This window comes from Halichoerus grypus, chromosome 1 (assembly GCF_964656455.1).
Source record: "Halichoerus grypus chromosome 1, mHalGry1.hap1.1, whole genome shotgun sequence".
Taxonomy (NCBI): domain Eukaryota; kingdom Metazoa; phylum Chordata; class Mammalia; order Carnivora; family Phocidae; genus Halichoerus; species Halichoerus grypus.
In genome coordinates, this window is record NC_135712.1 from 152,645,099 (window position 1) to 152,672,189 (window position 27,091).

Consider the following 27,091-nt stretch of genomic DNA (forward strand, 5'->3'; position numbering starts at 1 on the left):
TCTCAGACCAAGGAAACACAATCTCAGAGCTTTTCTGGGTAATTAATCTGAGATACAGGGGGAAATCTCTTATGCCAGGGGGATTGTTTTATTTCATCTTTGCCTTTGCAGTGTCTCAGTTATACTTCTGAATGAAACTGGAGTGGACAGAGGGCATTGGTTGTTTTCTCCTTGATCTGGGGCCGAGGGCGTAGGGAGGGCCGGTTGTGCTCACATTGACTGTGCTTGCTAATTGGGAAGGAGTTGGCTGAGGGTCTGGAATCCACAGAGCACCCCTGCGTCTGCCCCCTCCCCGCTAGTCCCGAATCTCTCCTTCATGCCTGTCCGCTCTCTGGTCCGCAGGTGCTGCACCTGTACTGTGACACCTGTTCGGTGCCCATCTGTCGTGAGTGTACGATGGGCCGGCACGGGGGCCACAGCTTCATCTACCTCCAGGAGGCGCTGCAGGACTCGCGGGCACTTACCATCCAGCTGCTGGCTGATGCGCAGCAGGGCCGCCAGGCAATCCAGGTCAGTCCTAACCCGCCCTTCACCTGTTTCCCTTGTTCTTTCTTGCACAGAAAACCTTTCTCGCTGCCTTTCAGATGGCATGTGTAGATTACTGGGCAGGCTCCAGTGCGTGGGAGCATGGAACAATGACCCAAATGAGCTCATGTGACATCCACGCAGCAGTAATCCCTTGGGGAGGTGGAGGGTTCAGGAAGATGAGAGGGGTGTGGCCGAAGTCGAGAGGGGTGTGGCCGAAGTCGAGAGAGGGTGTGGCCGAAGTCGACTAGCCAGTCAGGGCTTGTCTAGCTGGGCCCCCACCACATCATCTGCCTGTTTCTCATCCGGCCTCTTCCCCAGATACCAAGTGGGCATTAGCATCCCTCAGTCAGGACTGCAGAAGGACTGGGTACTTAACGCTTTCCAGATGGATAACCTCTGCTGTTCAGATTGATTTATCGGTGAAAAATAAGTGAGCAACAGAAGTTTATCGCAGACTCTTCCCTAAGTAATGAAGTCACCTCCTGGTAACTGAGACCCTTGCTTCTGTTGAGTCCCCATCCCTTTGGGGTTAGGAAGGGACACGTGTAACTTTGGGGCATAGAAAAGTTCTTTTACAGCTATGTGATGGCATGCCTGAAATGATTTTAAAATCTTGTCTGGTCCAGGTGACAAGGTTTTAAGAAAGGAAAAAATCATGAGATGTTTTCCTTATCTGGTATGATAAAGCTTGAAAATCAGGAAACATTGCTAATCGTTGAGCAAAAATTGGATGGGAAACCGTTATTTACATTCTTAGAGTATTTGAATAAGTGAATTGTTTAAAAAATAAGATCCTGGGGTGCCTGGGTGGCTCAGTTGGTTAAGCTCAGGTCATGATCCCGGAGTCCCGGGATCGAGCCCCGCATGGGGCTCCCTGCTCAGTGGTGAGTCTGCTTCTCCCTCTCCCACTCCCCCTGCTTGTGCTCTCTCTCTGTCAAATAAATAAATAAATCTTAAAAAAATAATAAGATCCCCTTTTTTTGGATATGAAGAATTGATCATGTGCTCTAAAGAAGGGGCAGAAGGTAAGTTTCTCAGCAGCTATCATATTCCTATGCATGGTCTCTCTGAAGACTCAGATTATCTGATACTCAACTCATACAATTAGAGGTTTGAGAGTCTGTGTTTCTGCAGTGACTAATTCTGGCATATTCTTAGGCCAGAGTGGCCTGCTTTCTTTTATATGCCTTCGGAGTGGCTCTTGATTGCTCGTAAATTATTGTTTGCCAGCATCCACACTAGTGCATAGTTCTATTTTATTTCTATTTTGGTGAACTTGTTGTCCCTGTGGATGAAGTGGTTTGTGGCTTCCCTTTTTATCCCACTACCATTAGGACCTGGTCATTTGCCTTACGGTGCTGGTGTCTCCTGGATTCTGGCTGCTGTCAGCATCACCTGGGGGAACTTAAAGACCTGCTGTCTGGGTCCTGCCCCCAGAATGTGGTATTACCTTACCAACTCCTTTCTCTCCTTAGAGATTGAGAACACTCAGGGGTCCTTGAAACATGTTTGAGAGAATTGCTGGTGCTCTCCACTTCCTGGGATCCACCACTCTGGAGACAAAAATGAGTTGTCATAATTTGCTGGAAGCTTAAGGAGAGATCTGTGGTTAAAATGATGAGATGTCAAGGAGGTGGAAATTTGAACTTTATATGGAGAGGAGAGAGAAGTTGACGTGCAGAAGGTTTTGTCTGCAGTGCTTAACTTCCTACAACAAATCTAGTCCGTGTTCACTGAGCGTCTGCTGTGTGAGTAGTGAAAAGAACCTCGGGGGGCGCCTGGGTGGCTCAGTCGGTTGAGCATCCGCCTTTGGCTCAGGTCATGATCTCGGGGTCCTGGGATCGAGCCCCTCATCGGGCTCCCTGCTCAGCAGGGAGTCAGCTTCTCCCTCTCCTTTTGTGTTCTCTCTCCCTCTCTATCAAATAAATAAAATCTTAAAAAAAAAAAAGAAGAAGAAGAAGAAGAAAGAACCCCAGGATGAAATTCAAATGTGAGTAGGCACTGTGGTGCCTGATGGGCATTTTGGGTGGAGACAAGTGGCAGATGGATATTTGGGCTGAGGTGGAAGGCTCAGTTTGTTAATAATCTATATGGCCACATCCAGGTACACCTGCTGAACATCAACTGCATCAATTGTGAATTGACTTCTTGAAAGTCCTTGTGTAACTAAGTGTGTGGGGCAGGGGAAGGGTACCCTTTTGTGGCTCTTGGTTATAATTCTTTACAACCTATACTCTGCTAGTGTTCTGAAGATTGGGGTAGGATTGGCTACCCATTTCTGTCTGAATGTTCTTAACAGGTTCTCAATACATTGACCATTCCTAAGACTATCTGGGGGCCCTCTAATGAAAGTAGAGAGGTTCCTACGTGTTAAGAAGGAAGTCCCCTGGGTGTTGGAAAAAACATTGCCCCTCTTTCCCTCGGAGCTCACTGATGCCAGCGCATGCCTTTGGGGGGGAAGGGAAGTTGAGGTGAAGATTGAGAACAAGTTAGTTTTGCTCAAAAATCATTGCCTGAAGAGCCAGTTTGTTCCCATGTGAACACTATAAACAAGCTCTGTCCCCAAGGTCAGAAGTAGGTATGACCCACTTTTCATTGTAAGTATTTTGCAAATGGGTAAGATCAGTCAGTTGTGGGTAACTGAAACTGATTGAGTGAGAATGGGGAGGAATTTGCATGTGTTCTGTGAATATTTAACTGAACCTCTGCTTTATTAAGGGAGAACACAGTTCTGAAGGCTTCAGGTAGAATTCCTGTCTCAGGGACGCATCTCAAAGCCATTTAAAAAATACTCCTGGAAGACACTGGAAAGAAGAAGTTACTATCTAGCACAGGGCATGCTTTTGTTATTTATATAAAGAGATAATAAGACTTGTGTGTGAATCTACAAGTGTTTTTTCCTTTGTTGGTCACCAAGCAATGGAAAGGATGACAGATACTGAGATTTTGAGAAGTTCCCCACAGGGTAAAGAAGTAACCTTGAAATGCCAGCAAAGGACACTACTCTGGGGGATGGGGTGCATGGTGCTTTGGGCACTTGATTTCTTTTCTTTTCTTTTTTTTTTAGATTTTATTTACTTATTTGTCATAGAGGGGAGAGAGCGCACACAAGCGGGGGAGCAGCAGGTAGGGGGAGAAGAAGGCTCCCCACTGAGCAAGGAGCCCGATGCGGGGCTCGATCCCAGGACCCTGGGGTCATGACCCGAGCCAAAGGCAGATGCTTAACCGACTGAGCCACCCAGGTGTCCTGAGACACTTGATTTCTTCTTGCAGTTGGTCAAAATGTTAATGAAGTAAACAGCCCAACCACATAATTTTTATGCTGCCATTTAATAGCTTTTATATTAAAGAATGCAGCAGATGGTATGAAGACTGATTTTTTTTTTTTTTTAAGATTTTATTTATTTATTTATTTGATATTATTTATTTGACAGAGAGAGAGGGAACACAAGCAGGGGGAGTGGGAGAGGGAGAAGCAGGCTTCCCGCGGAGCAGGGAGCCCAGTGCGGGGCTCGATCCCAGGACTCTGGGATCATGACCTTAGCCGAAGGCAGACGACTAACAACTGAGCCACCCAGGCGCCCCATGATTTCTGTTCTTAATATGAATACTGAAGAAGGAAGGAGGAACACAGTCAATTACCATAAAATTTGGGGGAGCAGTAAGTTATTTTAAAATATACATATAATTGGTGCCACCCCTCCCCTTTTTTTTTTAAATCAATCCATTTAAACCAAAATACAGAATGATTCTGATCATGGGGTAGGAAGAGATTTTGATTTCTTTTACAAGGAACATTTAGATCACATTTAAATCGCAAGTTTGATTTGGACGTCATTGGTCTAAGAAACTGTCTTCAACTTGTTCATTTATTCTTAATAGTATTACTAAATAAACGAGTCACTCGGGAGCTTTTAAATATTGCTTGTTTGTACTGGCAAATTGGCAGATCCAAGAAACAGAAATAGGCTTTATTTTTTGCTAGTAACTTAAGACATCAAACTAAATAAGAGGTGTTAAAGGCATAGATTTAATAGGTTTAAATTCTGATAGCAAATACCAGAATAAAAACCTAACTAGGTTAAAAGATTATTACATGAAAAGGAAGGGGACCAGTATTTAAAAAAAAAGAGAAACCCAAACTGAAGGTAGATATATGTTAAATACCTAAAGGCAGGAAAGCATTCTAAGATTAGAAGTGATACAAAAAACATGTGCATTTTTTTTTCAAATTTTTAAGCAATCTCTACACCCAACACTGGGCTTAAACTCAGGAACCCGAGATCAAGAATCTCATGCTCTTCTGACTACAGCCAGCCAGGAGCCCCAAGAATTTGTGTATATTAAAAGGAGAGCAACTGGGGCACCTGGATGGCTCAGTTGGTTAAGCACCTGACTCTTGATCTCAGCTCAGGTCTCGATCTCAGTGTTGTGGGTTCGAGCCCAGCGTGGAGCCTACTTTAAAGAAAAAAAAAAAAAAGGAAAACAACTAGAAGAGAAATAGTTACTCCGAGAAGATCATAATAGGTAAGTACAACTTTTTAAAAGAAAGGCACAAACAGGTGAAGGAATGAAAGAGATGGAGATACCTTCCAAAGGGACAATCCAGCCACTTACTGCAAACATACAGAAGTATATTCAGCCTGAGCAGTAAATCAATTAAAATGACACCAGAGTACTATTTTGGATAAGGAGCAAAGTATGTACACCACACTTAATCTTTGTGGGTGGGAGAACATGTTTTGAACAATATCCAGAGCTTTAAATGTGGAAGGAACTTATTTCCAAGGCCATGACCTTTATCCTGAAGGTATGGATTGCACCCGTATGAATGGTCAGCAATAGGAGTTGGGGTTTTTTAGCCCCTTAATATTTATAGAATGTTTGTGATCACATTACAAAACGGTGTTAACTAAAATTAGCAGACCCTGAAGTTGCTTCAAGAAAAATTACTTAAAATAAGTAAACAATGCATAAAAAGATTATGGGAGGAAGTAGAAATAGGCCAAAATATAAATAGTGGTGTTTTTTTTTTTGTTTTTGTTTTTTTTAAAAGATTTTATTTATCTATTTGACAGAGACAGAGATAGCGACAGCAGGAACACAAGCAGGGGGAGTGGGAGAGGGAGAAGCAGGCTTCCCGCCAAGCAGGGAGCCCGGTGCGGGGCTCGATCCCAGGACCCTGGGATCATGACCTGAGCCAAAGGCAGACGCTTAACGACTGAGCCACCCAGGCGCCCCTAAATAGTGGTGTTTTACTGATTATGGTGGGACTGAGGCAAAATTTTTTCAGCTTTCTTGAGGAAAATTGATAGACAATGAACGGCATATATTTAAAGCATACCAACATAACGTTCAACACGTATTTCACCCATGAAAACATTACCATAGTCAAGGTTAGGAACATGTCCATCACTTCCTAACATCCTTCATTCTGTTTCCATGTCCCCAAGCAATCATTCAACCGCTTTCTGTCATAGTTTAAGAATTTTCTTCCGTTTTCATCAGGTAGAAGACGAATTTAGCCATAAGTAACAGGCTTTCACTCTGCTCCTAAATATGGTGGCTTAAATATGCAACGTTTTAATCTGTCCTGTTTAAAAAACTTAGTCTGGAGATACTGATAGTCACTGGAGAATCCTTCAGCTTTACCCCACTGTACAGAGGTGTTGACATTCATCCCTATGGCCACAAATGGCTGCCGGAACTCAAGATAATACATCTATATTCTGGACCATTGGAAGGAAACCGACATTTTCTGGCCTTTTATAAGATTTCCCAGAAGGCTTGCACAACACTTCTGTCCATTGTCCAAAATCCAGTCTCACACATCAGTTGCAGGGGAGTTTGGTTTATTTGTTTTTCCTTCCAATTTTTTATTTAAATTCTAGTTAGTTGGGGTACCTGGGTGGCTCAGTCAGTTAAGTGTCTGCCTTTAGCTCAGGCCATGATCTCAGGGTCCTGGGAATGAGTCCCGCATCGGGCTCCCTGATCAGCGGGAAGTCTGCTTCTCCCTCTCCCTTTGACCCTCCCCCCTGCTTGTGCTTTCACTTGCTCTCTCCGTCTCTCTCAATTGAATAAATAAAAAATAAATTCCACTTAGTTAACATACGGGATAATATTAGTTTCCGGTTTAGAATTTAGTGATTCATCACTTACAACACCCAGTGCTCATCACGAGTGTCTTCCTTAATCCCCATCACCCATCTATCCCATCCTCTCAGCCACCTCCCCTCCAGTAACCCTCAGTTTGTTCTCTATAGTTTAGAGTCTTTTTCTTGGTTTGCCTCTTTTTTGTCCCCACTATGTTCATCTGTTTTGTTTCTTAAATTCCACGTGTGAGTGAAGTCCTACAGTATTTGTCTTTCTCTGACTGGCTTATTTCACTTGGCATAATACACTTTAGCTCCATCCACATCGTTGCAAATGGCAAGATTTCGTTCTTTTTGATGGCTGAGTAATATTCCTCTGTGTATATGTGTGTGTGTCTGTGTATCACATCTTTATCCATTCATCAATTGATGGACATTTGGGCTCTTTTCATAGTTTGGCTATTGTTGATAATGCTGCTATATATACCTCAGGGTGCATGTATCCCTTCGAATCAGTGTTTTTTTATCCTTTAGGTAAATACCTGCTAGTTCAGTTGCCAGGTCATAAGGTAGTTCTATTTTTAACTTTTTGAGGAACCTCCATACTGTTTTCCAGAACGGCTGCACCAGTTTACATTCCCACCAACAGTGTAAGAGGGTTCCCGTTTCTTTGCATCCTCGCTAACATCTGTTGTTTCCTGTGTTGTTAATTTTAGTCATTTGCAGGGGAGTTTTTGTCCAAGTGCACTATAGCCTTAAATAAGGTAGACCTTTCTGTTACTTTTCATCTGATATTAGTAGAAAGTCAGTAGTCATGGTAAGGGTGACTAGTCCTTTAGTGAACTTAAGTTGCCTGCGTGGTTAAAAAAGGAAACATTAGCCCTTTACATATTAAACAAAAGTGATAGATACTGTACCATGTAGCACAAAAATTAGGAGGACTGAGCTTGATGACTAAGCAAAATTTAAAATTTTGTAAATTAAAATGTAAGTTCATCTAGACTTTCTGGACTACTTTGGTTCCCTAACTTCTGTTTTTGTTCGATCCCTTTAATAGACCATGTAACCTGCAGGAACTCCTTGCCATGATGGAAAGTTGACCACAAGGAATGCTGAGAATGCCTACTATTTTATATAAATTTATATAAACTAGCCCAGAAAGTAGATCAAGAAAACGTTGTTTTTTGTTTTTTAAATTACAAATTACTGTTACAGATATGGAAATGGAAGAACAAAATTTAATTGTTGTGCCCAAGATCCCAGATCTCATTAACCACAGGCCTTCTGTTTTTGTCAGTAAGAATTAGTGGTTCCTGTTTACCAAGGGCACCGAAACCGGCACTTTCTGTAAATAATGCCTGAGGTTTGGGTGTCATTCTTTCCATTTTGCAGAGAGAAAACTTTGCTTGAAAGAGATTAAGTAACCCTCCAGAAGTCACACTAACAATGAGTAGAGGAATTGCAGTTTGAACCCAAAACTGATGGTCACCTCTCATTTGGGAGGCAGCTGTGCCCCTGCGTACCCTCCCTTCTCATGCATTTGCAAACAATATAAACAAATGTGATGAAAAATGGTTCAAGAATTTTAATACATCATGACCTAATTATTATTTTTCCCATGCCGTCTTAATTAGGATCCTTGGTTGCAGTTGAATGAAAGGAGATGAATAGTCTCAGGTGACTGGGTAGGAGAAAATATGGATGGATCAGGCTTCAGGTGTCCAGGGACTCAGACCTTGATGCCAGCACTCTGTCACTTAGCTCTGCCTCTCTCCATGGTGACCTCATTCTTGCTGTTGAACATGGTTGGCATGCATGGGCATCTCTTCAGTCTTGCACTGTTCCAGCAAGCCATCCTCAGGGAAAGAGGGAGTTTCCTTTCTCCTCTCCTCTTCCCTTTTGGGGTGGAGGGAGAGGTTGGAACCTCCATTTGTAAAATTTCAGGGTAGGGCCCTTGATGGCTTGGCGTCCTTCATTCCTCCTTGGGCACCATGCCTGGATGGTAGTGAAGCGTCCTCTGGACCAAATGAATATGCATGAAACGTCCCAAAAGTAAAGGCCACTAGCCACACCAAATCTGCAGGCAGATTTAAGTTCTTACCAACTTTACACCACCTTTAATGAGTATCAGTGACCTTTTACAATATATCTGAACTCTACAACTTGGGACTTGTGTGTTTTCATTTCCTTTTACCAGCTTTTGTTTAGAAAAAACTTCTGGGAGCTCCATTCCCTTTCTTCAACCAGAGACATTTATCCATTATTAAATTACAAGTGTCAGATGTAAGTTGACTGTGAACCACAGTTTCTAAGTTATAACTCTGAGAGACTGACTACTTGCCTATATTTAGCTTGAGAGTCTTAGTTCTAGAGAAAACACCCTGAAGTAAATTCTCCCAATTAATTCTATTTAGTCCTGTAAAAAGAATTTACCATGATGAGGGTCTAGAGTTACTGACAACAAAGGAAGCCTGAGAGATGTTTGTAGTGTACCTCATCAGTGTTTTAAGGGTGACCAGTCTTCCTGGAAGTATAACTTTTGGCCACTTTCGTAATTAGAGCTTTTCATAAGGTGCCCTGATCCCCTGGGTTGGGGGAGATACCCACAATCAAGATCAAGAATATAGTTGCTCTCCGCATAAAGAGAGCCTTGATTATTTCAGTCACACTTAAGACACCATTGATTGTAATATGCACATTTATTTTATATACACCTAACAAAGGAAAAAGCCCATTGACAGTTTTAAGATGAATCATAGTTTCAAAGGTATTAAATGTGATAAAATTACACTTTAGAGTGAACTACAGTAGTTCCCATATTGGGTTTTGTGGTCTGTGAGTTTATGGGTGACATTTGCATTCTGTCATCTTCTGCCTATCAGGACACTTTTCTTTTCCTTTTTTATTCCAATTCATCTGACGAGAGAGAGAGAGAGAGAGAGAGAGAGAGAGTGCGCGCGTGCATGCACACAAGCAGGGGGAGCGGCAGAGGGAGAGGGACAAGCAGACTTCCCGCTGAGTGGTTTGCCGGATGCAGGGCTCCATCCAGGACCCTGAGCTGAAGTCAGAAGCTTAACTGACTGAACCACCTAGGCACCCCTATCAGAACACTTTCAGTAGCAGTCATCTGGCCGCCCCAGTTTCCCCTAGCAGACATCATTAATCTCTTTCTGTGCTCTTTCCTATGAAACCCAGGTGGCCTCCACCTCCCCTGTACTGAGTGGCCAGTACTCAGCACTCAGCTGGCATGCACTGATTGGCCTGCCCAGATTGAGACCCTCAGTTTTCAGATGTTTATTGGATCTGTTAACATCTAAAAGATAACTTTTTTCCCCTCAAGCCCCATGCTTATTGGGTAATTTTTTATTATCCATCCTTACTGTAAATTGAATGTTTCTGTTTTTGAAATTTATTCAGCCCTTTTACCTACTGTTGTTTCCCCACCCCACCTGCAAATGCCCTGTTTAGATAATGGGAACTAGTTTAGCAGGTCCTGGTCTGCGCATCTTGGAATGCAGTGCTTCACAGGACTGTGTATGATTCGGAAAAGAAAGCTCTATTTTTTGTCTCTACACATAGGGCTTTCTGACTCTCAACCCTAGGAATGATCCTATCTGTGCACACTTGGGGATCCCTCAAATTACAGTAAGGGCTTTGTACCCTTTCTACCTGATTGAAAAATTGAAGAAACAGTTCTTGTCCTAGAACAGGAATTCCAGGCCTAAGGGCCTGCTAGAGACCTGGCAGGAAAGATCGAGGGAGCAGGCCTGCTAGGAGACAGTAGGGGGGGAGGTGAGTAGACAGACATTCGCTATGTAAACCCACTTGCTACACAGAGGGGGTGGGGGTGGTCACTGCGCTCTCCTGCCAGTTCTTGCCCTGTAGGAATGTAGGCCTGTTACTTCCATTTCTTCTGTTTTTTATGGAGAATCAGTTGGGTAAGTAATACAGCATTGGTATAAATAGAAAGCATTTTGCCACCTCTGCTTTCCATTGAGGAAGCTAAGAAATAAACGGACAAAGGCTGGGTTGCCTCTGTCGCGTATTGACTCGGACACCCGCTGGTGCTCATTAATGCCGACACATCTGAAGACGGGATGTGTGGGTTACTAAGTTCTCTCCATCGTGACCGACCCTTTCACTCGCTTGCCATGTGGTGCTGGGTCGCAGCACTTCCAACCACAAATCCGGACGTTGGGAAAGGGGACTTCCTTCTTCCGTTTGACTTCCTGTTCTCAGCAGCAGCAGTTTGTCACCCAGCAGCAGAGGGTTAGCTCCAGTTCCCAGCTTCGGCCGCTTCCAGAATGAGCTGGGCATGCCCCTGGTCCCTACCTGTAACCCCTACTCTCCTCTCTTTGTTCTCCTGGCCCAAGGGTGGTCTTTGCCGACTGCAGGCACGGTCTGTCTGTCATCCTCTGTGTGCCCTTTGCCCTGGCAGTTCTCAGTAACTGTTCAACCCCATTTTCTACGTTCAGTTATCTCTGTTTAAATATCTAGCGAGATTTCCCAGCTTCTTAATCAACCCCGACCACCTGAGACGTTTGGAATCTGCCAAGTCCATCATGAGACCTGCTTATATGCATTTACTGATGGGTCAGTCTAATTTTTTTTATCTTTTGGTAATTTGGATAGTTCCATCTACTTCAATTTGTTGGCTACTCTTTCCTAGGGCTGCTATAACAAATTACTATAAACTGGTGACTTAAATAATAGGAATTTATTCTCACATAGTTCTGGGGGCTGGACGCCCAAAATAAAGGTGTCAGCCGGGCTGTGCTCTCTGAAGGCTGTAGGGAAGAATCTTGCCCTTCTCTTTCCAAGCTTCTGGTAGTTGCCAGCAATCCTTGGTTTTCCTCGGCTTGTTACACCTACATCACTCCTAATTTCTGCCTCTGCCTTCATGTGGTCTTCTTTCTGCATGCCTGTCTTCACATGGCCTTAAGTGATTTTCAGTCACTGGATTTAGGACTCGACTCTAGTCTAGTATGACCTCCTCTTAACTAATCAGCCTGAATGTGGGGGAGACAATATTTAACCCAATATAGTTACCTACTGCTTTGATGAATATGGTTATGGCCGTAGACGTTAGCAAGTGTAAATTATGTAGAGATTGTTCCTGCTACAACCCAGTGGCGAAGTATCATGGACTATGTACCTAACCCCACATAGTGTGCTCTGTAATGACACTTGGGACAGGGTAGTAAAGGTGGGACAGAAATACTATGGGAAGGTGTTCTTCACTGCCAGTTCAGGAAGATAGTGGCATCTGAGCTGGGTTTTTGAAATTTAGGGTGAATTTGGAAGAGAAGGCATTCCAGGCCATGGATAGTCCATGAGCATTCTCGATCAGCCCAAGTGCCACCTCTGATCTTCAGGCCTCACAGGGATTGGGGCAGAGAACGCCACGGCAGCCGTGGGTGGTTTGGGGGGGGCTGCAATGTGTGTGTGACTTCCATGCCATTGGCGTGTCTTGTAGACTGAGAGGATGAAGGGGGGTCCCCAGTTGTAAGTGACAAAATGAGTCACAGCTGTTGAATGAAAGCATACTCGTACAAATAAGGCTGCTCATGTACTGTTTGATTCCATTTCTGTGAACTATCCAGAATAGACAGCAGTGTAGAGACCAAGCAGATGATGGTTGCCATGGGGGAGTAGGAGGGGAGATGGAGAAAAACTGCCTAATGGGTATGGAAGCTTCCTTTTGACGATGGAAGTGTTCGCAGCTAGGTGGTTGTGATGCTTACACAATATGGGATGTGCTAAATGTCAGTAATGGTACACTTTATGTTCTACCTATTTTACCACAATTTAAAAAGCAAAATGGGTCAGGAAGCGTGCGTAGGCCTTGGTACATGACCGTACCTGCATGACAGGAGCTAGGTGGGATGAAGGGAAAGGATGCCTGTGGTCTTACTGCAAGTGTTTCTCAGCTGAGCACTGTTGATGATGTTTTACTCTATGAGCTGCTGTGCTGAACTCCTTCCGTGTATTATCTTGTCTTTTCCTCCTATTGGCCGAGGTTGCGGAAGGCCAGGCACTTGTCTGGGGCCTTGCAAATAGTAGGACGTGGAGCTAGGGTTTGAAGCTGGGTTACCCGACTCCTAGGATGACTGTCCAGCCTGCTTTTCCCAAGATGGCCTCAGCTGTAGATGTGCTCCACATGCTGGAAACTCTTGGTCCAGGGCACACTCAGGGTTGGTCACCCGTGAGCGATTCCTGAGCCCAGACCAGGCTCCAAACTCTGCGTGCTTCTCTAGGCCCCTCTTGATGTGGGACATAATAACACCCTTAGACCTGTTGCACCATCAGCAGTTTGGAATCCCTGATTTAATACCTCAGTATCTCAAAGAAATCCTTGTGGCTTTTCAAGACACATCATGTAATATTGATGAAAACACTGGGCCTTCTGTCTTGATTAATTTTTTATGAACAATAATACGTCTGATTAAACTGGCTGGTTTACCAAGGGCTGGTCGTACAGAGTGGGGTGTGTGGTGGTGCAGGGATGGTCTGGCAAGCGGACTGACCACAGGGCACGGCGTGCGTGGTTTCTGTGGCAGATCAGACAGTATCCCCAGTGTCCCTTGGGGATGTGAGCTGTGCTGCTGCGACGTGACAGGAACATGATGGCTACCTGCTGGCCTGCAGCGCTGGTGCACCTTGACCTGAGCGCTGTGCCAGCCTGCCGGGTTTTCCCACGTGGCCAGGAAGGCCAGAAAGTCTGTGGGAGCTGGTTCGTGTGCTGGTCCGGTCCTCGTTCCCGCTTTTCGGCTTGGACCCAACTACACTGGTTTCACTGTGTCGGAGTAGCTCTTAAGAGTGCTGACGTTGACCATGTAGGTGCCATTTCCCATAGGAAGGAACCCAGCGCTTGCCACGGCCCCTTCGGCTACGTGTCAGACAGGTGCCGTGCTCCCCTTGCGTGCCTGCTTTCTTTCCGGGGAAGTGGATCAATCAAGTGGTCTCGGGGGCCCAGGGTGGTAGCTCTTCGGGTTTGCGACAAGCAGACTTAAATGTTTCGCTTGAGGAGTGGAGGTCCTTCTAATGCCATGAGCTTGCTCTTGCTTTTCCAGCTGAGCATCGAGCAGGCCCAGACTGTGGCGGAGCAGGTAGAGATGAAGGCAAAGGTGGTACAGTCGGAGGTCAAAGCCGTGACGGCAAGGCACAAGAAGGCCCTGGAGGAGCGGGAGTGCGAGCTGTTGTGGAAGGTAAGGAGTGCTGCCCACCCCCATCCCAGGCCTCCTTGGCCGGCCAGCAGTTTTCCAGTGAACTGCAGCAAAACCACGAGGATTCTCAGGTCAGATCCCAGATCCCAGCTCAGAGTGGAGAACACTTGGAGGTTTTCCATGAAGTATGTTGGCAGAAAGATGCAGGGCTCCCTGTACCATTGTGGGTGCCATCTGAGCACTAAAGCCACAAGAAGCCTCCTCGGGAGGAGTCAGGTACCCAGGACTGGAAGGAGCCTCACGTTTTATGTTGTGCACACTCAGGGAGACAGAAGGGGGCGCAGTCGAGACTATTGTTAGGAAAAGCAGGCTGCTGGGAAGTATCCTTATTTTTTGGTGTCCTGCCTGGATGCACTTCCTGCCCCCTTGTGGAAAACCACTAGGGAGGGCAGTGAGCGAATGCCCTTTCAAATTCTGTTGCAGCAGGAAAGAGTGCTGAGCAGGCTGGTGTGCTGTTTAGACAAATCAGCTGGAAAGATGACTTTCCCCACCCAAGTCCTCATCCCAACATTTTCTACTCTGGTCTTTACCACCTGCCTCAGGAAGAGGGGAGAATATGCCTGTGAATGGGCCAGTACCTCAACTCAGTTCAGCTCCAAGATTACATTCTCTTAATGCGTGAATAAGACCATACACATAGCTCATTAAAAAGGGTGCACTTAGGTGTGTGCATGCTCGTTTTAATCATCTGAACTATGCGAAGGTAGAGATGGGGTCTCCATTTCTGAAAGTGATCCTCACCAATCACTATGCCCTAAAATGTTCTGGAAAGCTGTGTTGGGTTTTGCTTTGCATTTTCCATTTAGTTAGCACATAACTAACTGCTTTCTGCCTTTGCTGACCTCTCAAGGAATATGGCTCAGTTACCTTTTGACGAGAAGAGAACGATCCTTGGCTAGAAAAATTCTTTAAGATTTAATTCAGCATGTATTTTATGCAGGCACCTTTGCAGGCCTGACGTGGTTTCCAGACACTCACATGCCCCCGTGGTCTGCCAGGCTCATGCCACCCACGAATGTTAATTATAACTGAAAGGGGCCCACCTCATGCAACCTGAGAGCTCCCTGGTGAGCTCCCTGGTGAACTCTGCCACAAACTTGCTCTTCTGGATTTGCTGATGAAAAGGCCTTTGTGCAGAGGAGTTTCTGCAGATCTCACCTTAGGTACCCTCCCTCCTGTGAGGCCAACTCCTGTCCTCTCCCTAAAGGAAGTTCTCTTTCAGGGGGCATGGGAAGCAAGTTTTTAGTCTTGGAGAAGCAAATTTGGAAGAAGAGTCCGTCTCTCTGTGTAATATACTTTGTTTCTACATTTCTAAAAACTTGTTCTCAGATAACCTCCAGAATATGCATGCTCATTCTGGACACACCTCAGTCCCATTTGTCTTTACTTTTTATTATGGTACCTCGCCCTAAATCCTGTGGGAGTCCCACTCTCTTTTACTAATTACTGACTTTTCTGCCCCTCCCAGCAAAGCTTTCCTGCCAGTTTCTGCCCTGCCACGTCCTTGTTACACATCTTTTTTCTTGCACTCCCCATTACTGAAGATATTTGAGTGCCGGGTGACCCAGTTTTGGGTCTCTAGATGCACTTCTTCATGCTTGTGGCTTACAGATTTCCAGTGGACTTGGCGACCTCGTGGGATTAGCTGCAACCACCTAGTTGAGGAATCCAGACCAAAGCCCAGAGGTTTGGCCCAATGCAAAAACCAAAGGACAAAGCTTCTCTTTGATCTGTCCCCACGTGGGCCCCTCTACACATATGTGTCTTGCTTCCAGAGTGGCCAGATGGAAAGGCATGAATGGGTCAAAAATCACATCATCACCCCCCTTCCCGAGGGAGAATCTGACTGAAATCCAGGCCTCCCCAACCGTGGAGCCATATTCTGAAATAGACTTTCTAGCGTTCTGATTAGTAGAGCCCTCAGGGGTCCTGGTTCTCTCTACATGATGGCATGAATCAGCTAGGTGACTCATTTATCCCCTTCACAGGGAAATCACTTCGAATTGGAGGTCTTTTACTGATTTAATGCACAAGAATGGATAAGTGGCTCTGTTTCATTGGTCACACACAATCCCACATTCCCAAATCATGGGTTTCAGAACCTCAGAGGCAGAATTATTTCAGCAGGTCAGAATTCAGGTTTCTATATTACAACAATTTAGATTGAGAGGGCTCCTCTGGAAATACTAGAGGCCAGTGGTTTCCAAGGACTTACTATCTCCAAATTTGGGGTGTGTGTGGCCTTTCAGGCTCCCTGTGAAGACAGAAAACCACGAAGAGGACTATGGGATGTGTGGCAGGCCAGGGGGGTACAGGTTGTAATCTTGAATTAGGTTCTCAACAAATCCCTTCACTCTCTCCACACATAGTCTGTCTTCCTCCCCCCTCCCCCTTCTCTCTCTCTCGGAGTGGAGAGTGGGACAAGGCAGGGATGGTAGAGTGGAGGAGAAATCACTGAAGAGATTGCAGGCTCTGTAGCTATGCTGAAAATTCAGCCCTTTGGGAGTGTAAGACCGGCCTTGTGCTCTAGTCCCCTGGGAAGTCCTGCTGGTGAGGGCCTCGTTCTTGACCTGGCATTACACACCTCCAGTGCCTGGCACAAAGCAGGTGCTCAGTAAACATTTGTTATATCGCTGTGCTTAGCTTTTATATTTTATTTCTAAGTGACAGGAATAATAAAAGAACTCCCTCTATCCTTCACCTAGATTTACTGATTATTTACATTTTGCCCCATTTTCACCCTACTCTGTATGTGATTGGCGTGTTGGAGACAGGATGCCTCTTCCCCCGAACACTTCTCTGTTTATTTCCTCTGAGCGAGGGCAGTCTCGTCCATCATCAGTTACTCAGAAGCAGGAAGTGCAGTCCTGATAGTGCGCTGGTGCCTACTCCCTCGGTCCCTGGTCAGTGTGCACCAGCACTGGCTTTCATAGCAGCAGGAGCCTGCGCTGCAAGTCGTCGTCCTGTTTGCAGTCATCTCTTGTAATTGGCACAGTTCCTCAGCCTCCCTTTGTCCTTGGATCTTTGCCGTTTTTGAAGAGCACAGACCAGTGGTTTCTGTGGGCTCTCCCTCACCTCCTCGGGGTGGGTCTGCCCTCGTGATCCGTGTGATCCATGTCGGGTGGTATGTTGGTTCTTTTTTTTTTTTTTTTCCTTGCTTCAAAGCCTCTGTCCTCTCTCCCTGCTCTCACCTTTCCAGGTAGAGAAGATCCGCCAGGTGAAAGCCAAGTCCCTGTACCTGCAGGTGGAGAAGCTGCGGCAGAGCCTCAACAAGCTCGAGAGCACCATCAGTGCCGTCCAGCAGGTCCTGGAGGAGGGCCGGGCGCTGGATGTCCTGCTGGCCCGGGACCGCATGCTGGCCCAGGTGCAGGAGCTGAAGACCGTGCGCAGCTTCCTGCAGCCCCAGGAAGACGACCGCGTCATGTTCACACCACCCGACCAGGCCCTGTACCTCGCCATCAAGTCCTTCGGCTTCGTCAGCAGCGGGGCCTTTGCGCCGCTCACCAAGGCCACGGGCGATGGCCTCAAGAGGGCCCTCCAGGGTAAGGTGGCCTCCTTCACCGTTATTGGCTACGACCATGATGGGGAGCCTCGCCTCTCAGGGGGCGACCTGATGTCAGCTGTGGTCCTGGGCCCCGATGGCAACCTATTTGGTGCCGAGGTGAGCGACCAGCAGAATGGGACTTATGTGGTGAGCTACCGGCCGCAGCTGGAGGGTGAGCACCTGGTGTCTGTCACCATGTGCAACCAGCACATCGAGAACAGCCCCTTCAAGGTGGTGGTCAAGTCGGGCCGCAGCTACGTGGGCATCGGGCTCCCGGGCCTGAGCTTCGGCAGCGAGGGCGACAGCGACGGCAAGCTCTGCCGCCCCTGGGGCGTGAGTGTGGACAAGGAGGGCTACATCGTCGTGGCTGACCGCAGCAACAACCGCATCCAGGTGTTCAAGCCGTGTGGCGCCTTCCACCACAAATTCGGCACCCTGGGCTCCCGACCCGGACAGTTTGACCGGCCAGCCGGTGTGGCCTGCGACGCCTCCCGCAGGATCGTGGTGGCCGACAAGGACAATCATCGCATCCAGGTCTTCACGTTCGAGGGCCAGTTCCTGCTCAAGTTTGGCGAGAAGGGAACCAAAAACGGGCAGTTCAACTACCCTTGGGACGTGGCGGTGAACTCTGAGGGCAAGATCCTGGTCTCTGACACCCGCAACCACCGGATCCAGCTGTTCGGTCCCGATGGCATCTTCCTGAATAAGTACGGCTTCGAGGGGGCTCTCTGGAAGCACTTTGACTCCCCCCGGGGTGTGGCCTTCAACCACGAGGGCCACTTGGTGGTCACTGACTTCAACAACCATAGGCTCCTGGTCATCCACCCCGACTGCCAGTCTGCGCGCTTCCTGGGCTCCGAGGGCACTGGCAACGGGCAGTTCCTGCGCCCACAGGGTGTGGCCGTGGACCAAGAGGGGCGCATCATTGTGGCCGATTCCAGGAACCACCGGGTGCAGATGTTCGAGTCCAATGGCAGCTTCCTGTGCAAGTTTGGCGCCCAAGGCAGTGGCTTTGGGCAGATGGACCGCCCCTCTGGCATCGCTGTCACCCCCGATGGGATGATCGTGGTGGTGGACTTTGGCAACAATCGGATCCTCATCTTCTAATCACGTTCTCTAGGCTTCCGTGTTTGGGCTGTGCGTGCGTCTCTCTCTCTCTCTCTCTGTCTCTCTCTCTCTCTCTCTCTCCTTTTGAATTTCAAAGAAGAAACAGTCTCAGGGAAATTTCTTTTTTTCTTTTGTTTAAAGAGAACAAGAAGAGTACAACATTGCTTAAGTCCTACCTCATCTTTATTTTTTTACAGATGAATGTACTTATCTTTTCTGCAGGGATTGAGCCTGTGACGTGATAATTTCTATCTACCTCATAAATCTTTACATTTCCTTCTCCAGCAGGCCCTCTGCCCACCTCCCCACCCTCACTCAGTGGAATTCACGTTCCTCTCTGACCCTTTGTGGGGCGTGATATGCACAAGCCTGGCGTCTCTGTGGCTGGGGGGGGCACTGGATGGGTGGTGGGGTGTATTCTGTAGATTGAGCCAAGGAAACATGAAAGAACTACTAAGTAAAAAAAAAAAAAACTATAAAATGTGGAAAAATAAGATTTAAAATGCTGAATTATAGAGTATTTGTGTTCTGGAGAATACTGTGTTTATGGGATTAGATTGTGTTGTGATCTTGATCTTTTTAGGAAATCTTTTTTTTTTTTTTAATGCTGCAACAGAGAACTTTTCTGTGTTCTCCTTTAATACCTCAGTGTGTATCATCCTGTTCAGCATCTTTTCTTATTCTTAGAAGATATGGATGTGGCTGTGGCTTGCTAGCCAAGAAAAGCAGACTATTCTATTCATGTTTTAGGGTATGTAATCTTTGCTTCTTTTAAGGGATGGTGTGTGTGTGTGTGTGTGTGTCTGTGTGTGTCTGTGTGTGTCTGTCTGAGTGTCTGAGCCATCTTATACCAGAATAGTAAAGCTGAAGATCATATACCACCACCCAAAGAAACTTTCCTTCTCACACTTTGGTTTCTAAAAAATAGATGTAGCTTAGGATTTTCAATTAAAAGTATTCTCAAAAGTTAAGTATTTTTAGTTTGTTATTGGTTATAAAGTTCAGTGGAAGGAAGAAGAAGATTAGCCTCATTCTCAGAAAGAGGGTGTCAGACCTGCCTGGCCTGTGGACTTGAGTGTGGGCTGGCGGGCATGTGCCGAGGTGGTCCATAGAGAGCATAAGAAAGCAACAGGCTACCCCCAAACGCTGCGGGAGGGCAGAGGTCAGTCCCCGACCTCTGCTTGAATGTTGTTCTGTTAATAATGCTAGGTGTTTCTTTTTCTGAACTTTTCCTTTAAAAGCACAATTTTTACCTGCTTTGGAAGTTCAGGGAAATAGAATGTTTGACAGTCAAATGAATAGGAACAGCCCATCCCTACACCCTCTGCTCGGGTCACTTACACGGAGTGGTCTGCTCCCGAGCCGTGCAGTAGGACCTCATGGTTAACATGAATTTTCTCCCCAAAGGCCTTTGAATGTAAAAGATTTGTAAACCAAATTGCCCCAACCCATAATGTAGGCTGTAATATTTTTTGTTACACCTCTGTCTCGGTACCAAAGAATGAAAATTTAGCCAGGCTCCCGCTGCAGAACTGTGGGATGGCATCCGTCACTTTACAGGGTTGGTTTGTAGTAAGCTGGACTTGGGTACAGAGCCTTGTGCTTCTGGACATTATCTGTCTTTCACGTGGAAAGTAGGCATAGCTAATATCCTGCTTGTGAGAACCTATATGGGTCCCTGCATTCTCCCAAGTACTGAGGAAGAACCATTCCGGAGTAGCACACCTCAGGAGCCCAAGGTGTTCTCAGGCGGCAGGGGCTTGCTTCCAGGGAAACCTCTTGTTCAAATAGAAGGACTAACATCAGTTTCTGTTCCTGTATTTCAGAGAAACTCCCCTTGCAGTAGAGATGTAGTTTTAAATGAACCGAATGAAGTGACACATGGAGCAATTTGTTTTTGTCATCCCAAAAGAAAAGGAATTGATGGGGGTGGTGTAGCAAGTCAGTCAAATTGGTTTTCTCGTCCAGCTCTTTCGGACATTTACCACTTCAAGGTACCCTGTGTCCTCCCCATTGCTTTAGTTCCAGGGTTTCTGAATGACCAAAATGGGAAAAAACTCACTTCATAAAGGAGAAACGCATGCAGTAAAGGATCCAAAAATTGGAAAGTCGCACCAGACGACTGCCTCCCAGCTGCTGTGTTTCAGGGCAAGGAGGCGTCAGGAAATCTTGTTTTGTAAAACCGCGTTTTCTTTTATTGAAGCAATCTTGAATCCTTCCCCAGTTCCTGTTCGGTTGCCTTTTATTTGCCCCTAGGTTCTAAGTTCTTTGGTAAAGAGTTTGTGTAATTAAACATTTTTATTGTTTTTTTATTTTGGAAATAACTTGGTGCTGGTCTTCCTCCCCTCCTCACCCCCCAACCCCCACCCCAGCCACCCAACGAACCACCCTTTAAACACCAAAGACAACTGGTTTTAAATGCTTACAAAATTTTATTGAAGAAATGGATCTTGAAAATTCTTAGAAGTGTTCTCAGAAACCTGGGATGAGTTACTTCAGGTAGTCACTACCTTTGATTCTCCCGTCTTCACGCTGATCCGTCCTTCCCAATGTCCCTCTATGTGGGGGAATTGTGGGACCTGAGTGAGAGATTTTCTTGGTGATAGCGGTAATGTACAACTGTGTAGTTAGCATTTCTCTGTGGATTTTGTTGTTAGGCCAGGGTTTCCACACTTGACTGAAATGATCAGGTCTTAATTAATAGACTGACCAGTTTGCAGGCTCAAAGCTAGTAGATCCTCCCCTGAAATGAGCGTGTAGGTGCGTGATGCGGCCTCTCTGCCCTCTGTGGTGGTACATCTCCCCACCTTGCTGCACCCAAAACTGTGCACCACTGCTATTTGAGAAACATGGTCACACTTGGGAAGCTTTTGTTTTTAAAACACTGGCCATCTGTGGCTGCCCATGATTGACTCCTGACCCACAGGGATTGGTGCGAAGCACTTTGGAGTGTGTTTATTATACGATGTGGAAGGCTCCAAATCAAAGAGGAGGAAAGCCAACATTTGGAACTCCGGTTGTGAGTGAGGCTGTAAAAAATTGGGGTTTTTAACTGGGTATCTCCTGCCTGTTAGGTGATGCTAGGGTAGGTAAGAATTGGGTGGACGAGGAGAGTCTTGAACACCGTGAAAAGATAAGGCTGTGGGTACTGCGAGGGAAGAGTATAAATTGTTTCTGTTAAGTAAATGTGGTATTCAGACAAAATCCCCACGTGTGTCCGATCTGGTCAGGTGGCAGGGTGGCGTGGGGTAGAAGGTCAGTTTGTGTTTGGAGATGCCAGTTGGATTTGGATATGTAAGTTTGGGTATTGAGATGGCTAAAGGAGATCTAAATAACCCGCAGATACAAACCACTTTTGGTTGACAAAGTTAACATTTCCAAAGTGTTAATCTTTAAAAAAGAAAAAAATCATTTCTCTGTAAATTTGGTCCCAAGAAGCAGTGCTGTCTCAGAAACCTCTGCTCTACGGTGGCTGGTAGGTGGCACATGAGTTGGCTGGAGCCCAGTGGCCCGGGCAGGACCCAAGTGTACTAATCTTTGATGGATGGATGCCCTTTTAAGTCTAACTTATTTGGGGAAACACCTACAGGGGGTACCATAAACAGAATCTAAATTGTGTGTTGGGCCAAAAAAGTTGCCAGATGTCAGGCCCTTTGTGATGGAGCTATAAGAGAATGGCTTGAGATTGGCTCAGTCTGTTTTATTCTAGTTAAGCCAAAGCTTAATAATTTGAGGAGGGAAGTCTTTTTAGGCTTGAAGCAGCAGAATACTGTTTATATATGTGTTGTCTCCCTCTTTGGAAGATTCTACAATTGCTGTGTTCTGGTAGATAGTGAGAGATATGCCAAAGTTATAGGCTTGTTCTTCTGTTTAAAAACAAAAATCCAGTGGTGCCAAAAAAGTATGTAGGGTATTTATTCAAAACATCACTCACTGGTTTTCCAACAGTCTGGGGCTGTATAAAAGTCAAACTCTTGAACTTACTCGCGTGTGATGATATCCTAGAGCCAGGCCCTCTTGGGGCTCTCGCTCACTCTGGCTTCCTGCGGGCCAGGGGCTCAGGACACGCACAGCAGTTCCACACCACACCGTTTGCTTTCGTTCAGTTTCTACCTCACTTTTGGCGAAAGTCATCTACCTCATGTTAGCATCTCATGGGTCTCTGAAAAGCATAGTATTAATCCACAGGGGAGTGGGTGGGAGTGGGAAGCTAGCTCTAGAAGAAAATGTTTTTATAAATCCAGAACTGACTTCTCCCAGGGGAAACATTTGATTGACTTTGAAACCAAATATTCCTGTACTCAGGCAAATGTCGTCCTAAATCCCAAGTATTACTTAACCAATCTGCCCCCCCACCCCCACAACTAGGAATTACGCACACCATTACCTTGTTGTTCAGTATTAATGAAACTACTGGTTCATCTGACCTATTTGAGGACTTAACCTGCAAATAAAGACCTTTAGGTCTCTTTTTCTCTTCAAGAGAAAAATATTTTATCTATATTTTGAATGTCTGCAAATCTACCCTTTCAGGAGCAATTCTAAGGGTCTAGTTGTTGGAAACATCAAGTATTTGAAGGGAATAAGAATCCTTTAGACTTCGTGATTGTAATCGTACCTCTTCTGGACCCAGCAGGATGTTAGTCACCATGACATTGCGACAAGCACTGCTTCACTGAGCAGGGACTGGTCAGGTGCGGTGCTCTTTTGTTTTGTGTTTAATATTTTTTCTACCAAAGGTAACATGTTGACGGGTTGTTCTTTCCTTTGTTGTTGTTGTTGTTTTTAATTAAATACTTGATGAAGTTGAAGCACATTACCATGGTATACTGTATTGCCTCTCCACTCTCTTGCTCCCCTAGATATTTTTTGTTCTGGTTGGAAGAGAGGGTCCTGAGACCACTGTAATGATTGCGGATTGGGTGAAAAATGTCATGGTGAAGCAGTACCTCAGTGATGTCTATTTTTAAAACTGATCTTACGGGTTAACAAGCCAGCCTGGTGGGATGTTTTCCAGCCATCATTTAACCAGTAATGGTTCTAAAAGTTTTGTGTATCCACACGGTCTTAGACCTCCTTTTAATGATTGTATTAACTTACAAGCTCAGGTAGTATTTTTCTTAAGGCTCTGTCTCGGAGCACACTGACTGAATGTTAACGTGTGTAGCAAAGTGTTTACTTTCTTTAAATAACCAGCTCTGGAATAGTTCTTTATGTTTCTAGCAGTCTGTGTAGTTTTTCTTCAGAGGAAGATTTTTCACATTTCTGGGGTGTTCTTGTTTTTAGGGTGGTATGGTTTCTTTCCTTTTTTCCCCCCATTCTTTTCCCCTAAACTAAATGCAGGTGAGAGGGTGGGTGGTGGGTAAGGGATGTTGTTTTTAACTAGCATGTTAGGTATAATTGGGTGGGTGGAAGGGTAGTATTTTTTTTTTTTTTTTTTTTTTAATGACTCTTGCTTAATACTGTCCATTAGCTGTCATGCCCGGTCAGCAAAATAATTTTTAAGTGTAGAACACATGACTTGTTTTTTTTTGTTTCATGGGAAAGGTTAATGCAGAATTGGGGAAACTAACATGGGCATGTTGCCAGATGTTAGAATGACTAAACCTTTAAAAAAATTTTTTTTTAATTTGTCCAAGGCAGACCTGATGTAAGGAATACGCACCACCAGAATAACTCTACGGGCCACAGAAGCTCCTGCAAGCCCATCTGGGGTGCTGACTGCCTTTTGACACTTTTAAAAATGGGCATTGCAGTGGTGGTGCAGATCCCATCAATTAAGTGAAGAATGGGGGATCAAAGATTTCCCCCCAAACCTTTAAAGTGGATTTTTGTTTGGGGTGTGTTTTTCCACCCTCTGGATTTTTACTTTTAAATCTTAGATGTTATCCTGCGGTCTGCAGGCATGACAGGCAATGAGCAGGTGAAGAACCAATGGGAAAGTGTTTGAAAACTCGTGTGTTAGCTAACAAGGCTTCTGAATGTATCACTGTGGTCCACAGAGAAGGCTGGAGAAGGTAGCAAGGAGATGCTGTATCAGCTACTGCAGCCTTAAAACAAAGTTGGTGTCTCTTTGGACTTTAAAATTGTTCCTATGCAGCTTATTTTATTTTTGTTTAATCAAATAAACAAGAGGGTTTTTCCATGGAAATATGTGTCTGTGTGATCCTTTAATCCAGAATGAGCAAGGGTGTGTATATTGTGCTCCACGGAAAGGAAATCTGTGAGGAGGGTGGCCCAGAGGTTGCGCTCTGGTGGATGGGCCACATTGGGTCCATGCAGGGTTTTCCAAAAAGGTGGATGCTGGCATATTTTTTTAAATAGAGGAAATGTTAAGTAGCCTAAATGTTTTCATATCTGTACTTCTGGATTCTGGGGGAATTGGGGATCTGGCAGCCCAACGTCTGCCTTCTGAGGAGCTGAGGAGTGGATATCCCTGTAGAGGGATGAGTGTTCCTGTCCCACTCACCCGCAGTCCCCTTCTCCACAGATGCCCCTGCCCTGCTGGGGCAGTCTCTGCCTGGGATGGAGGGGACCAACTTTGGGGTCTAAACTTGGCCCTGGGGGAAAAGTGAGCAGCTTATTCCCGTGGCCACTCTTTGGCAGAGTACTGTAGAAGCCAGGTGGATCAAGACATCTTTTGACGGGCGCCTGGGTGGCTCAGTCGTTAAGCGTCTGCCTCCGGCTCAGGTCATGACCCCGGGGTCCTGGGATTGAGCCCCGCATCGGGCTCCCTGCTCCTCTCTCCCTCTGCCTGCCGCTCCCCCTGCTTGGGCTCTCTCTCTCATCACATAAATAAATAAATCTTAAAAAAAAAGACTTGAGCTAGTGTGTTCACAGCTTACTGGGAGACCTCATTTTTCATTGGAACGAAGTGTCTCCCAACTCCGCTCACCTGTTGTCTGCATCTCCTCAGACAGCCTTGTTTGACCTGTGGACAGAGGTAAGCAGTGCGCCAGGGTCCGTGGCTTTCTCCTGTCTCGTGTCCCTTTCCAGCTGTGATGAGTGTTCACCGGGGTTCTAATGGGCATAGGTCCTACCCTCCAGTCCCAGAACAACTTGTTTAAGTGCCAAACATCAGTGCCTGGTGGAGGGAATCTCTGCACTTCCTTTACTTGATCCCATGTCGGCAGTGAGCATTTAGTGTTTTTTTTTTAGCCCCATCGATACCTTTAGCTTTGAAATCGTGACACATCGTGAGTAGCAGTGTCCTGAAGACTCAAGCTGGGAATGTAACTTCATGGACCCTGAGCCCTGGGCCCTGTTCTGTTTCCTTTTCCCGGTCCCTCATTTCTTTCCCTCTTGCCCCTAACTGAACACAATGGGAGACACTTTCCAATGTAAACAGTTGGATGGGTGTACTTTTTTTTTTTTTTTTAAGGGAAAGGAATCTTAATCCTCTGAAAGACCCAGGTAAAGCTGCTAATAAAATGAGGTAGGACCCATTTCTGAGGGAAATGCAGAGAAGGAAAGCTCTAGAAAAATCGACACCTCATCTTTAGCTCCCACCCCTACCCCCAGGGCCCTCAGTCTCTTCCAGTGAATGAGGTGGGTTTGGAAAGACCCAAACCTCCTGAGGGTAACTATGCTCCTTTGCAGCTGGCCACTGGGGCAGCCCTTCTGGAAAGTGAACAGCCAGTTATCATCTGACATGAGGTCATTGGAACCCACATACATTGCTGGTGAGATTGTAAAATGGTACAAACACTTTGGGATCCATCTGGTCCTGTTGAGCAGGACCCAGCAATGCCACTCCTAGGTGCATATCTGAGAGAATTGAAGACCTGTCCACACAAAAACTAGTACGTGAATGTTCATAGTAACATTCATAATAGCCAAAAAGTAAAATGTATGTCCTTACCATGGAATATAACTCAGTGATAAAAAGGAATGGAGTCCCGATAACATGTTATATGGATGAAGCAGGAAGATGTGAGAGAAGCCGACCAGGCATGATTTCACCTCCATGAAATAGCTAAAGTAGACAAATAAATAAAGTAGATTACTAGTTGCTGGGCCCTGGGAGTTGGCTGTCGAGTGGCAGGGACTGCTATGGGTTTTTTCTTTTTTTTTTAAGGTTTTATTTAAGTAGGGACACCTGGGTGGCTCAGTCCCGTTAAATGTCTGCCTTCAGCTCGGGTCGTGATCCCGAGGTCCTGGGATCAAGGTCCCTGCTCAGTGGGGAGTCTGCTTCTCCCTCTTCCTCAAACCCCCTTTGCCCCCCTTTATGCTCTATCTCAAATAAATAAATAAATAAAATTTAAAAAATATAAAAATAAAAGGGGCACCCTCCTTGTGTTGAGAGGACTGTGTGACTAGTTATCCCCGGCACGTTGGGAGCAGCAGTGATCCGGGGCCCCTTCCTAGCCAGAGTACTTAATTGCGGAGCTCCGGCCCCTCCCCGCGGCCCCAGGTGGTACTCCAATGGAGGGCAGCCAGGATCTGGGAGCGAGGTGGACTGGGCAGCACTCACAGCCAACCAGGATGTACATATGATCAAAATGTGCGCAGTTATTTTTTTAATGTTATTTTTTCCATTTGAGAGTAGTCCTTTATTAACTGACCAGATTACAAAAATAATCATGGTAGATACC

At 45.9% G+C, this 27,091-nt stretch overlaps 1 protein-coding gene across 1 annotated transcript in view; it reads left to right on the top strand.

Annotated features, from left to right (window-relative positions):
* Positions 1-20,907, top strand: part of TRIM71 (tripartite motif containing 71) — a 66,774-nt gene extending 45,867 nt beyond the window's left edge. The window contains exons 2-4 of the mRNA XM_036073685.2: positions 343-510; positions 13,694-13,828; positions 17,046-20,907. Coding sequence (XP_035929578.1) covers positions 343-510; positions 13,694-13,828; positions 17,046-18,497 — 1,755 coding nt within the window. The 3' untranslated portion in view covers positions 18,498-20,907. The remainder of the gene's footprint in view (positions 1-342; positions 511-13,693; positions 13,829-17,045) is intronic.
* The last annotated feature ends 6,184 nt before the right edge of the window (positions 20,908-27,091 follow it).